This window comes from Triticum urartu, chromosome 7A (assembly GCF_056163025.1).
Source record: "Triticum urartu cultivar PI428250 chromosome 7A, HENAU_Tu73, whole genome shotgun sequence".
NCBI classification, from domain to species: domain Eukaryota; kingdom Viridiplantae; phylum Streptophyta; class Magnoliopsida; order Poales; family Poaceae; genus Triticum; species Triticum urartu.
Window position 1 is genome coordinate 330212276 of NC_141879.1, and position 14613 is coordinate 330226888.

Consider the following 14613-nt stretch of genomic DNA (forward strand, 5'->3'; position numbering starts at 1 on the left):
CACTCTATGGTTTAAATCAAGAACCCAGAGCAAGGTATTCCAGATTGAGTTCAAAGTTGAAATATCTTGGCTTCATTGCTTCCAAGGCTGACACATCCTTGTTTATTTATAACAAGGCAGGAGTAGTCATTTTTGTGCGTATATATGTTGATGATATCATAGTTGCAAGTTCTTCACAAAAATGCTACTAATGCTCTTTTGCATGACTTCAGCTCGGAGTTTGCCTTGAAGGACCTAGGTGATTTGCATTTCTTCCTAGGTATTGAAGTCAAGAAAACTCAAGATGGCACTGTATTAAATCAGGAAAAATATATTATTGAGCTTCTGTCTCACATGGGGATGAAAAATTGTAAGCCAATGCCTACACCTTTATCCTCCTCAGAAAATCTCTCAGCATATGAAGGTGAGCCACTTTAAGAGGAGGAGAGTACAAGGTATAGGAGTACTGTGGGAGCACTACAATATCTAACTCTCACACGTCCAGATATCTCATTTGTTGTTAACAAGGTTTGTCAATATCTTCATGCACCCACTTCTGCACATTGGTCAGCTGTCAAGAGGATTGTAAGATATGTGAAACATACTATGGGAATAGGACTTCATTTCAAACGGTCTAATTCCTCTCTTGTGAGCGCATTCTATGATGCTGACTGGGCAGGATGTAGTGATGACAGAAGATCAACTGGAGGTTTTGCAGTGTTCTTTGGATCTAATCTTATCTCCTGGAGTGCTAGAAAGCAAGCTACTGTATCACGGTCAAGTACAGAAGCTAAATATAAGTCTTTGGCAAATGCAACTGCTGAAATCATTTGGGTTGAATCACTTCTTGAGGAATTGGGGATAAAAGAAGAATCATATCTCATGTTTATGGTGTGATAATTTGGGAGCAACATATTTGTCTGCAAATCCAGTGTTCCATGCCAGGACAAAGCACATAGAAATTGATTTTCACTTTGTACGAGAAAGAGTTGCAGCAAAGAAACTTGAGATTCGCTTTGTTCCTTCCAAGGATCAAGTGGCCAATGGTTTTACAAAAGCATTACCAGCAAGACCATTTGAAGAATTCAAGAGTAATCTTAACTTAGATTAGTTGAGATTAAGGAAGGGTGTTAGAATATACGTGTTGTAATCTCAACCTCCTTCCTTCTCTTGTATTCTACTCAAACTCCTCTTGTGTAACCTTGTACGCCAAGCCAAGGGCTGCGGCCAACATCAATATAAACACCATGCGGCTCCCTCGATGGAGTAGGAACGCTTGATATCTTTCACGCCCTATAGAGAAGGTTTCTCGTGCGGAAAAAAGGGTGTTGTCTGGTGGTGTGTGCATGGTTCCAACAGTGTAAAATAGAGGTTCTTCATATGTAATGTAAGTGTTGCGGTGATGTTGTGTCTAGTTATCTATTGCTTCCTCAATCTTTAGTCAATTTAAATCTGTTTTGCATGCATCCGTTACTCTCCCACAGCCAGATCCCGCACACCCGCCGCGACATAGTAATACTTTACTTGGCTATTTTATCGCTTTATTTATAAGCCTTTAACATCTGGACCAACCCACACGCAACGTAAATACTTACACGAGTACTATGTCAGGGTGAATAAGGTTCATGTCCACATTAGGAGCGTCCCCCTCATGCCGGGTATGCATGGTTCTGCAAGGTTTTTCGGTGGGTGCCCTCCGGGGCTGGATCATCGCGGTCCTCCCGGGAGCCTTACATGAAGAACCTATGTCTTACACTATCAAAACCATGCACACACCACCCAACGACACCCTTTTTTCTGCACGAGAAACCTTCTATATAGGGTGGACGATTCAACCATCATCATCATTCGACCTTGTGTAAGCTTTTTTACTATGCGTGCACGTTAAAATCAGATGTTAATATCAGACGTTTCAACCACCGTCACCCACAACTCTTACATTACAAAAGGAACCTCCGTTTTACATTTGTTGGAACCGTGCACACCCACCCGAGATAACCCTTTTCTCTGTGCACGAGAAACTTCCCTATGAGGTGGGTGTTTGCAAGAGATGATAACAAGGATGGGAGCGTGCATGATGTTTACATTTCATGTAGAACCTCCATTTTACATTGTCGAAACCATGCACACACACTCGAGTTCGCCTTTTTGTATGCATGAGAACCTTCTATAGTGAGGATAGGGTGCAATGTGCACCTCACAAGCTCTGTGGGTGGGTGGTAGATAAATAGATTATTAGAGAAAGAGAGAGAGAGAGAGAGGATTGTTGTCGGGTGGGAGAGTGGTATGAAGTAAGTAGTTCCATATCCGATTCCCAGCGTACCACCCCATCATTTACATTACATGGAACCCCCGAGGGACCCTTTCCTTTGTGCATGAAACCTTCTCTAAAGATGGATGCTACCATTCGATACCGCGTAAGCTTTTACGATGCATGCATGTTAAGTTAAGTGATAAAAGGATAGAGAGAGGGATTGATAGATAGCTATATATGGGATCAATGCACCGGTTAAATTCCACAGGAACCTCCATTTTATGTTGTCGGAACCATGCACACCGCACGGGGGCATCTCTTTCATGTGAGCGCGAACCTTTCATATACCGATGACGCTGGACCTATCGGCACCCTTCCATGTAAGTGGCACGGGGCGTGCTATATCTAGCAATCTATCTCTCTCTCTCCCTCTTTTTCCAATAACATCCGATGTAATGTAAGCAATGGAAAAAAGGTCCGCGTGCATAAAAGAAGGGTGCCCCCCGTTGTGTGTGGATGGTTCTGGCTGTGTCAAATGAGGGTCCGTTTACATTATACCTATCTCTCACCCCAATTACAATCCTCTCTCTATATATCTATACCTATCTATCACATAGTATCTCTCTATTCCTCCATCGTGTAGGCCAACACGCACGTAAACAAGGTTCTCATACACAAAAAATGGTGCTCCCAAAATGGGTGGTTCTCACAAAGAAAAACAGCCACGTAATCTATCGATACGATGAAGAGTTGTCCAACGGGTTACGGGACCAAAATTTGGATATGCCATTGGACTACCAAATTTTGGCATGTTGTACCTACATACTAGCTATGGAGAGGATCATCCACGGTCATCCTTGACCTCCCCGGTGCCCTTGCCGTCCATCTCGCGGAAGTAGGGGTCGAAGACACGCTATGAATCAAGCCGGATCTGCTTCTTCCTCCTCTGCGGCGCGTATGGCTTCCTCCTTTGTGGCAGCCCGCGCTACCGCATCTGCCGCCGCCATGGCGGCAGCGAGGCGGGCCTCGGCCACCGACATCCTCTCCTTCCCACAGTGGGCACAACGGTCCCGGCAAGACTGATGCTTCGACTAACCGGTGATGGGGAAAAGAGATTGGAAGGCTCCAGGGAGGACCGCGCTGATCCAGCCCCGGAGGATCCAGAGCGCCCGATGCACCGACTCAATGGACTCATGCCGGACAGAACCAGCCGTCAGCTGGGCGTAGTTCTCCCCGGAGCGGCGGAGTGCAATGCGAATGGCCATTGCCTCCTCCAACCCGCACGGGACGATATCCCAGGCGACGGATCCGGACTGGTCGGAGTCAGATCCACTGTCCGCCATGCCGGGGAAGGCCGGCGATCGCCGGACGGGAGCTTGGGGGCGAAGTGGAGTGGCTAGGGTTAGGTCCGAGGAGTGGATGGGGACGGATATATGTGGGGTTGGATGGGCCAGCGTGGGTCGGGTCCAACATGGCGCGACGCGCTTGAGCCTCTCCATATCCGCCCCATATTTCAGTTGCATATGAGGGGTGCCAGTTAGCCCTGGTGTTTGAGGCTGATTTGAGACGCTCGTCTCGGTTGGCTTTTTTTTACCGCTCAGTTACCGGGCCGTCCATCTGGGCGTATAAGAGGGGTTTGCGTGCCCGGCTGTAGATACTTTCACAATGCAAAAAATGAAGTTTCAGTGTAATCTAGTGATATGATGATACAATGTCAATGGGTTATGAAAACCAAAAAGAAAATGTCATGTCATCGCAACACGAAATCATCGCACGGAAAAAACTTTGCACGGTGTAGAAGAGGCCTCGCGTGGCCGCCCCATTTTCCTACCACCTTTAGGTCTAAAAAAGTTTCATCCCTAGTTCTGTTGCAAGGCCACCACTAGGTGGTCCGCTGCTATGAGTGCATCTGCTGATACGAACAGCTACGTTCGCTAACGGATAGTACAAGCAAGACGCACGCGCCTGCGATTTCAGATCTTCGCTGGCCACGTATGACACGTCCCGATTTGTGGTCAAAATGTCTCGAATCACGAATGATAAGGTTTCAGAATTGCATCCGTCTGTCATTCATACGCACACAGTCCCTAATTTGAGCCCGTCTGTCATTCACATTGCCCCATGTACGTCCTGTTAAGACGCCGACGCATCCGTCCGTGACCCTGTTTTCACGGCTTTAGTTTAACCAAGGGCGTTGCACGCCGTCAGACTATAGCCCAGCGATGGGCGGCAGGCTCGGTGGGTCATGCAAAACCATGAAACAGCCTTTGGTGAAAAGCGCTGCACTACTAGAAGCCAACCCAAACCACGCCATCGATGGAGAACATGTGGTCGTCGATGTCGTTTACCTCCGACCAAACAACCGTCCGTAGGTGTCTCACTGTGTTATTGAGCGCACATGGGCCATGGTGGGTGAGGAGAATCGTCTCCGAGCCACCGCACCGGTGATCACCGCGGCATGCATCGATCCAAGCGCGGTGAAGAAAGCCATCCTCGCCGAGTTCACCGACATTCGGAGAGCAGCCGTTGACGTGTCCATCCTCTCCGTGCAATCCTTCCTCGTTCGGTTCACGGACGGAGGGTGGCGCGATCGAGTTGCATCGGTGACGGTGTTACATGACTACTGAGCCACGCCATTCCGCCTCTCGCCTGACATTGACAGCGAGCTCGTGCGGCCACGGTGCCGCATGCGCGTCCTCCTGGAGCACGTCCCATCAGGCGTGGTCGCTTGAGACGGCGAAGAAACTCCTCCCCCATGTGCCGAATCGTCTCCATCGAGCTCGATACGTACATGCGAAGGGGCATGTCATTCTACGTCCTGCAAGCGGAGGTTGATCACCCAGACATCATCCCGCGTGTTGGGCGTCTCGACCTCACCGGTGGTTATGCGCTGGATGACGATCTGCGTGACATCGACCTGCTAGCTGGGTTTGTGGAAGTCGAGAAGCTGCACACCAAGTTTACGACAATGGTGTCCTTCGGCACGTGCTCATCCATGTGGACGGCGTGCTGGAACACCCCCCGGCTCCTCCATCACTATTCAGCGCCCGGGGCGACGCACACTGTGCCCCCTCGTGAGTGAGCCCGTGCCATGTAACACTCCATGGGCGGCAGGATACGTTGACGGCACAAGTATCAGATATGTCGGTGCGCGTGACTCTAACATGCATATCTCTCTACATCTTCACTTAGATGCGCCCTTAAAACTACGATTGCCGTTCTATTTTCTTTGGTACTACTAAGAGTGCACTCTTCATTTTAAGTAGTGTTGTTCCGAAGCTGATCCACCAACATGCATTTTAGTTTCATGCTACTTCTTTTACTACAGTAGCGCTAGCATCTCCCGCACCTGAGCCGCGGGCTCGCCGCACGAGCACAGCAGCTCCCCAACGTTTCAGATTGATAATAAGCTTCACTATGGCGCTAGCACATCCCCCGCACCTAAGCCGCGGGCTCGCCGCGCGGGCACCGCAACTCCCCGTCGTTTCAGATTGATAGTATCGGCTCGCCGCGCGGGCACTACAGCTGGTTCGAACACAACTTGAGTTTGACTGCATCTTCCGTTCTCGATCGCCCCCGGGCTTCCGTCCACTCCTGTTCTGAATGGCTTCCCTTCTCTGTTCCTGTAAAATTAATACGACGTCTAAGCTTGTTTGTAAACCATGCTGGTGTATCGTGTGTTCTGTGTTGTGATAATAAACTATATGAGACTGAAATGATGTATCAAGGTGACTACAAAATCTGACGGCAAATTTTTTTGTAGTGTTGAATGGTTGCCTAGTGCGAGTATTACCTTTGCCGTCTTGTCCATCCCTCCTCCTCCACCAGAACACTTTGTCTGTTTCAGCGCCTTCCACTGGTTTGCTGCCCTTTTCCTTGTCCGTGTGATCCGCATCAATCGTCTGAGTGCCGGTCGTGTTCTTGCTGCATGGTGTTGGTTCAGTTTGATCCAAACGCAGGTCTCCGGTGGATGCATCTAGTCCAAAATAATCAGATGGAGTAGATTCTCCTAAAAAAATCAGATGGAGCAATGTGAAGAGAAATAACTACTATTGCAAGTAATGGTCTGTAAGAAAAGAATCGCCAAAAAGGTTTCATACAGAAGATTTCAAGCAGCAAAAAGTGATTTAGTAGGCTTACCTTTCAGGTCATCGACGTCATGCGTATGTGCAGCACCTCCGTTCTCCCCCATAGCCAAACAGACCGCCCGCTCTCCAGGACTCCACGACAATGATCTTGCCGCGATCATATCTGTTCCTCACACTGTCTCCGATTATCGGCTTCTCTCCTTTGTGCGGGCGAGCTCGGAAAGAAAGATGCAAGCGTCACCCGCTCGTTTGTCCTGCTGTTGCTCACGGGTCTCCTTTTCCACAATGTGGCCGACGCAGCACGCAAGGCTAGTAACTATTCACGGGTCTATCAGATAGCATATGCATGACCATAGAAAAAAGTTGGCCGGCGCAGGGCTGGTAAGTGTTCACGGGTCTATCAGATAGCATAGCCATGACCATAGAAAAAAGCTGGCCGGCGCAGGGCTAGTACCTGTTCATGGCCATCCAGCGATTAGCTTTAGAAAAACGCCATGTGGGATCAATCTGGTGTTAGGATTTTACAAAGTTCATGGCCATCCAGCGATTAGCTTTAGAAAAACGCCATGTGGGATCAATCTGGTGTTAGAAAAACTCTCATGTAATAATATTCGTTATAAAAAATGGATTTTACAAAGTTCATCACATTAGTACACTTATATCACGTTAGTATATTTATCGGGGTCGTTATCTAAACACTACTTTTTGTATTTTAAAAAGGAGTAAAATTCATCAACAGTCACTAAGCTCGTTCGTCGCGTGCAAAAAAGTCACTGAATTCAGAAACTGTAATGTTCGGGTTGACAAACTTGTTCCGCGTGCGCACATACGGTCACCGCGCCCGTTTTCATACATATTTTGCTTGCGTGGCGCTGTCTCACTCGCTGTACGTTGCCACCTCATCGTTCGAGGGACTGCAACAGCGAAATGTCGCAACTGGAGGGCCATATCGCAAAAATGCTACCACGTTCGTACTGCAGTTTGCAGAAAGACCCCTCGAGCCCACCTCGACACCGTCGACCCGCTTCAAAACCAGTCGATTCAGGGAAAGAGAAGAGAAAGGAGGAAAGGAAAGAGGAGGAGGCGACGCTGATCGCCTAGGGTTTTCAATCTGACGCACGGCGGCGGCGGCGCCTACGCGTGTGAGTTCGCCGTCGATTCGAAGCATGGCACCGCGGCTGCGACCTGATGGAGAGCCACCCCCGTCTACGGTGAGTGATCGCCACCCCCCGCTCCTCGTGTTCATGTTCATATGTCCCTGTTCCTCGTGTTCATGTCCCTGTTGCTCCTCGTTTTGGATGTGATGCATTGCTTGGTCCGGTACAGAAAGTATGGTTTTGAGGGGGGTTAAGCCTGGCTCTGTTATGTTCCCTGATAGCTATGAAAGTATGGTTTTTTAGGGGGGGTTAAGACTGACTCTGTTTTAGGCCTTTTTCCTACGGTTTGAAGGTAACAGTTGGCACATGTTAGTCATGCAAAAATTAAGCCCGGCTATGTTTCTCTGTTGGGAACTGAATGACACATGTTAGCGTTAACTGAACTTGTCTACAGTAAAATGTTTACTAACTGAATCTATATGCTAACTGAATCTATATGAACTGAATTTTTTAGCCAAGTGGTAAACTGAATTAGTGAGCTATTTGAATTAACTAAACTGAATGTATGAGCTAACTGAATTTGTGAGCTATTTGAATTAACTAAACTGAATGTATATGCTACCTGACTGTATGTGCTAACTGAATTTATTTGCTATACATATAGGTGCTGATCTAGAGGATATGTTTACTGTGGCTGTGAATTATGGTGGGTTTTTCATTGGAGAAGGCACAAACAGGTCTTACATCAATGGACAAATGGCATGGTTTGATTACTGTGATAGAGGGTATTGGTGGTTGAGCAGTATCCAAGACATGCTGTGGAAATTATCCTTTGATATTTCTGGATCTGCAAGGGTCTTCTGGTGTCTGCCTGGATTTGAGATGATGCCCAATGGCTTGGAAGAAATCAGGTCATGTGAAGACACAGAAAACATGTCATGTGCAGTAGCACTTGGGAACAAGTTACTGTGCTTCTATGTTGCTATTGACAATAGCATTGAGCAGAGCCAGGAAACAGGTCAGGTTCATGATGATGTAGTTAGGTTCCCTAAAGCTGAGCTGCCACCTCTCATTAGTCCAATGAAGTCAGAGTTACACAACTCAAACAATATTGCAAATAGGGCTAAAAGTCAGAAAAGGAGGTCACCATTAGATGAAGATTATGACACAGATTCAGAGTCAGATGATGAGGACTATGTTCCAGAGCTTGTGGATAGTGACTACCACATATCAGAGGATGATGATGATTTGTATGATGATTCAGTTGCAGGCCTACATGATTTGAAAGGGAAGAAAGTTGTAGAGCCCAGCGAGGATTCAGAACAAGAGGACCTACAATTGCCTGATTCAGATGATGAGGAATTAAGGTTGAAGTTCAAAACATTTGCACCAGAGGACATGTTGAATCCTACTTTCAAAGTAGGGCAAGTGTTTGACTCTGTTAAATTGCTGAGAAGGGCTATCAAAGAGTATAGCTGCAAAAACAGAGTGTCTATACAGATGCCAACAAATGACCAACGGAGACTTGCTGCTAGGTGTGAAGAAGGTTGCCCCTGGTACATGTGGGCTTCTTATGACAATAGAAGCAAGTGCTTCATGATAAAGAGATTAGTTGATGTGCACACTTGTGCAAAGAAGTGGAAAATCAGGGGTTTTAGTTACAGATTCATTGCAGAGAAGTACATTGAGACTGTTAGAGCAGATGAGAACATCAGTTTGATGAATTTAGGAAGGCTAGTGCAGAAGGATTGGTGCATGAAGGTCTCTAGATCAAAGCTTGGCAGAGCAAGGAAGTTAGCTCAGAACTTAATATATGGAGATGAAGATGCCCAATACAACAAGTTGTGGGACTTTGCAAGTGAGCTTAGGAGAGCAAATCCAGGAAGTACTTTCTATCTTGGTGTCAATGAACAAGGTAGGTTTGAGCATTGCTATTTTAGCTTTGATGCAGTCAAAAGGGGCTTCATGGAAGGGTGCAGGCCAGTGATTTGTCTGGATGGATGCCACCTGAAGACCAACAGTGGAGGAATTTTGTTAACTGCTGTTGGAGTTGACCCAAATGACTGCATATTCCCATTTGCATTTGCTGTAGTGGGAATTGAGGACACAGAGAGCTGGAACTGGTTTATGCAAACTCTGAAGAAAGATCTTGGAATACATGGCACATCATTGTGGACTTTTATGTCAGACAAACAGAAGGTAACTTACTGTCCAAGTTTGTAATGTATTTTCTGCATTTTAACTAAGTTATATGCATGTTGAATGAACTTTTCAAATGTTTGACTCTATTTGTAGGGCTTGATCAATGCTGTACAAAAGTTTTTCCCTTACTCAGAGCATAGATTCTGTGTGAGACATCTATGGCAGAACTTTAACAAAGAATTCAGAGGAGAAGTTCTAAAAAATCAATTATGGAAAATTTCAAGATGCACAACAACTGATAGGTTTGATGAGGCAATGGAGGAGATGAAGATCATAAACATTGATGCATACAGTTGGCTCACAACAAGGATGTGCAACAAAAGAGATGAAGCACTATTGTTTACAGGACCCATATGTCCCAAAATTCAAAAGAAACTGGACAAGTACATTGAATTGTCCAACAATTGTTATCCATTAGAAGCAGGAGATGGTGTTTATTCTGTTGCTAGCATGGGTAGGGATTACATTGTGGAGTTGCAGAACTTGGCATGCAGCTGTCAAAGGTGGAATTTGACTGGTATTCCATGCCATCATGCAGTTGCATGTATGAGAGAAGCAAGACTTAATCCAGTGGATTTTGTTAATTCTTGCTACTCAGTTGAGAGCTACAACAGGGCTTATGCTCACTTCTTGATGCCACTTAGAGACATGACAGAGTGGAACCACATTGTCCAGTGCCCTAACATTGATCCTCCAAAGTATGAAAAGAAAGTTGGGAGGAAAAAGAAGAACAGAAGGAAACAACCTGAAGAAAAACCAAGCAAGAAGGGAGGGGTGAAGCTGTCAAGGCATGGGGTCATTATTCATTGCAGCCATTGTGGTCTTGTAGGCCACAACAAAGGTGGATGCAGTTCTTACAAAGCTGGCATGCCACCAAAAAAGCAACCCAAGAAGAGGGGCAGAACAGTGGTAGCTGAGTCAGATGAGGAGACTGAGCCTGTGATTACCCAGGTAACTTCAGTGTGTCCATTACATACAATTATGTTGCTTTTTTATGTGCACTAACTGGAAAGATGTTCAGGATCATACAATTCATGGTGATCAGGAGTATATGCTGCTAGGACAACATGAGAGAGCCACATATGCAAACTTGGAGGAGACCATGTTGAAAGAGATGATGGACAATGTAAGTTTAGAATGTGAAACCAGGCCATATATTGTGCATGATCATACAATGTTGTTAGGGTATTCTTTGTTGTTGTGTTCTTACATGATGCCATGGCTTAACTTTTTGCAGCTTCCACCTCCTACTCAACCAAGAACTCACCCAGGGCCATTACCAGATTCCACTTTCATTGCTACTGCAAGAGAAGCTGTTGCCTCTGGTCCATCTGTGGGAACCAGTATTGCCCAAAAAGCAGAAAAAATGAAAAAAGAGAAATTGAGGCAATTTGAAGAGAAGAAAGAAGCAGAAGTCCTGAGGAAGCTACAAGAAGCAGACAAGAAAGCACAAGAGAAGAAGGCTATAGCTGCGGAGAAACTTCAAAGGAAGAAAGAAGCTGCAGAACAAAAGAAGCTTGAAACACAACAGAGAAAGGCACAAGCAGCAGAGGAGAAAAGGAAGGCACAGGAGGAGAAGAAGCTAGCTCAAGCAGCAGCAAAGGCAGCTGTTGCAGAAGAAAAGAGAATTGAGCAACAGAAGAAGAAGGAAAATCAAGCAGCAGCAAAGGCAGCTACTGCTGACAGGAGAAGTACTAGAGTTGGTTCAAGCTGGACAGGTTACTACCCAGGAACCAGAACATCCATGTTTGACGTATTCAAGGATTGAACCTTGCAATGCATTAGTTGATGGTGTTACTGTGATTGGCTACTCCATCAGAGAGTTTATTTTGGTGCTTGTAAAGCAATAGTTGATGGTGTTATATCATATGGTACTCTTGTTTCTCCTTTTATGCTTCTCAAAGATTCTATGGTACTTGTAGTGCACTGTTAATTATGAGAGTACTGTGGTTATGCTGTTGGAGTACATATCATGTCCACTTTCCACTTTTGCCTTCATATATTTGATGCTGATCATAGTGGATGCTGATCATATATAATGGATGCTGGTCATAGTTGATCCTCTGTCCATCTTCATTTAATTTATGTTTAAAATGTTTTGGAGGTTTGTCGACAAGGCCTCGACAATAGCCTAGGTTGGTAGGGTTGTGAAGGCTTGTCGACAAGGCCTCGAAAATGGCCTAGGTTGGTAGGGTTATGGAGGTTTGTCGACAAGGCCTCGACAATAGCCTAAGTTGGTAGGATTATGGAGGTTTGTCGACAAGGCCTCGACAATAGCCTAAGTTGGTAGGGTTGTCAAGGGTTGTCGACAAGGCCTCAACAATGGCCTAGGTTGGTAGGGTTATGGAGGGTTGTCGACAAGGCCTCGACAATGTCCAAAGTTGGTAGGGTTGTCAAGGCTTGTCGACAAGGCCTCGACAATGGCCTAGGTTGGTACTCATGAACATTACATTGCCACATATTGAAATCAAGTCAGGATTACAGAAGGTACTAACTTTGCAATCTCAAAATGCAACTACTCCTACAACAACCATCACAAGCAGTAGCACAATAACACATTTCAACAGCTTAACTACTTCAATCCCTAAATTCAACAGTGCCATCATCAACATCATCATTTCACCCTTCTCCATCTCCTTCCTTGCGTCCTCCTCCTCCTCCTCCTTCTTCTTCTTCTTCTTCAACATGGTGGCCTCCTCCTCCTCCTCCTTCTTCTTCTTCAACATGGTGGCCTCCTCCTCCTTCTTCTTCAACATGGTAGCCTCCATCTCCTGTACAGCTACATCTTCATGTCCACTATCATTCAGATGACCATGCTCAATGAGATATGCCTCATAATTCTGCTCCCAGTGCCAAAAATCGCATGTAACCTGCACAAGACATGAGTGATGTAAGACACACAAACACACACCCACACACCCACACACAGACACACACACACACACACACACACACACACACACACACAGAGAGAGAGAGAGATGCTACTGCGAGGTCAATGATGATACCTTGTGCAGTCCGAGCAATCGATTAAAGGGAGGCGCCTCCCGGAGTTGGCGGCGGATGAGCTACCGAGGCCTGCCATGGCGAAGAGGATGAACAATCGACGGAAAAGATATGACAGAAAAGAGAGGAGGAAACAGAGGAGGAAGCGACGAGACGAAGAAGAACAGAGAAATTGGGGATTTAGGGTTAGGGATGCGGCGGAAATTTGGGAAATTGGCCCGCCGTGGCATTTTGCATAAAGCACCCTCCCGCCGCGACATTTCGCTGCTGTAGTCCCTCGAACGATGAGGTGGCAACGTACAGCGAGTGAGACAACACCACGCAAGCAAAATACGTATGAAAACGGACGCGGTGACCGTATGTGCGCACGCGGAACAAGTTTGTCAACCCGAACATTACAGTTTCTGAATTCAGTGACTTTTTTGCACGCGACAAACGAGCTTAGTGACTGTTGATGAATTTTACTCTTTAAAAAGTTCATCACATTAGTACATCACATTAGGGTGGTGCGGCCTCCCCAATCCTAAGTATGGGGTAGTGCGTGAATAGCCAAGTGAATCAGCATGACACAGGAAACGTGTTGCCAGGAAATTATAAGAACTAAAAAAATCATCTTGGAACCGTTGTGACCAGGAACCATTCAGGAACAGTTGGAGCCCAAGGCGGGATGGGCCCTGCCTGCCATTATGCCAGCCTAGTGCTGCGCACTACTGTTCTCTCGCATGCAGCGTGGTCCATTTTTCTCTATAAGAGGAAATAAGTATCAAACTACTTATAAAACAAAAATACAAAAGAGGTAAGGGGACGGGACAGATCCCAACACGAGTGGGTGCTCGTGATTGCAGCCGCCACAACGAAGCTTCATAGGTTTGCTTTTTCCTATATAGGGTAACGCTATTCTAAGCATGAGTGTAGAATAGCTTATTCTACACCCCTAGTAACGCTATATACAAAATCTAGTAAAACGGTGTATAAAATATAGTAATTCTAAAAATATTTTTTTACTACCCAAGTGTGCAATTTAGCACATTTTTACGAAAATTACTATATTTTATATAGTGTGTTATTATATTTTGTATGTATAGTAACACACAAAATATAGTAACACACTATGTAAAATATAGTAATTTTCGTAAAAATGTTGTAAATTATAGACTTGGGTGATAAAAAAATATTTTCTGAATTACCACATTTTGCACAACGTTTTACTAGATTTTGTATGTACCATTACTAGGTGGTGTAGAATAAGGTATTCTACACTCACGCTTAGAATAGCGTTACCGTGGGTGAGGAATAGTTATTCTTCACCCCCTCTCTATTTTGACATCAATTCACCGTATTATTAGGTTTCGTAAATTTGTCTTATTTCATATGTAAAAAGAGAATGTAAGAAATCATATACTCGCCGTAAAAAATATTTATGTTACGTAAAGTTACGAACGTAAAAACATACATAAAATACGATATTTCTGGTCTTATAACCTATTTTTTGTTTTATTATACCAAATTTTATGTAATGAATCAATATGAATGTAACTATTTGTATTCCAAACGTAATTTATTTATGAAGCGATCGTAAGATTACCTCGGGTGAAGAATAAATTATTCTGCAACTTGGGTGATGAATAGTATTACTACACACACACACACTTATAAGGACATGGTTGCATAACCAAATTAAACATCCAATTACATAGGTGGCTACTACATACATGACATTTGCACACACCAAAGTAAACTATTATATGCATAATTACTAGGTGGCTACTACATACATGACATTTCCACACACCAAAGTCAACTATATATTACATGCATAATTAACTAGGATAAATGATCATCTAATCATCATCTACTTCTTGGGACGCTTGCCGCTACTGCTCTGCTTGTGGCTCGATACGACCTCGTCGATTTCGGTAACGAGGTGGTTCCTCATTTCAATCATCCACTTGTGCATCTCGTAGCATGTGTACATGCTCTTGGCTGT

General features: G+C 45.2%; 1 protein-coding gene across 1 annotated transcript; it reads right to left on the bottom strand.

Moving 5' to 3' along the window:
• Positions 1-5419: 5419 nt before the first annotated feature.
• LOC125532798 (uncharacterized) lies at positions 5420-6675 on the bottom strand. The gene is made up of 3 exons (XM_087536413.1): positions 6374-6675; positions 6027-6242; positions 5420-5856 (listed from the first exon to the last, which is right to left on the bottom strand). Exons 1-3 carry the CDS (start codon positions 6480-6482, stop codon positions 5753-5755), a joined length of 429 nt encoding a protein of 142 aa, XP_087392539.1. The 5' UTR covers positions 6483-6675; the 3' UTR covers positions 5420-5752.
• Between the last annotated feature and the right edge of the window lie 7938 nt (positions 6676-14613).

Bases quoted from the DNA above. Each gene is read 5' to 3' on its own strand.
- LOC125532798 (XM_087536413.1), bottom strand. From the start codon at position 6,482: ATGATCGCGGCAAGATCATTGTCGTGGAGTCCTGGAGAGCGGGCGGTC. The intron at 6,243-6,373 runs GTAAGCCTACTA...TGATTTTTTTAG, and splicing joins TGACGTCGATGACCTGAAAG to GAGAATCTACTCCATCTGAT. The intron at 5,857-6,026 runs GTAATACTCGCA...TTAATTTTACAG, and splicing joins GGATGGACAAGACGGCAAAG to GAACAGAGAAGGGAAGCCAT.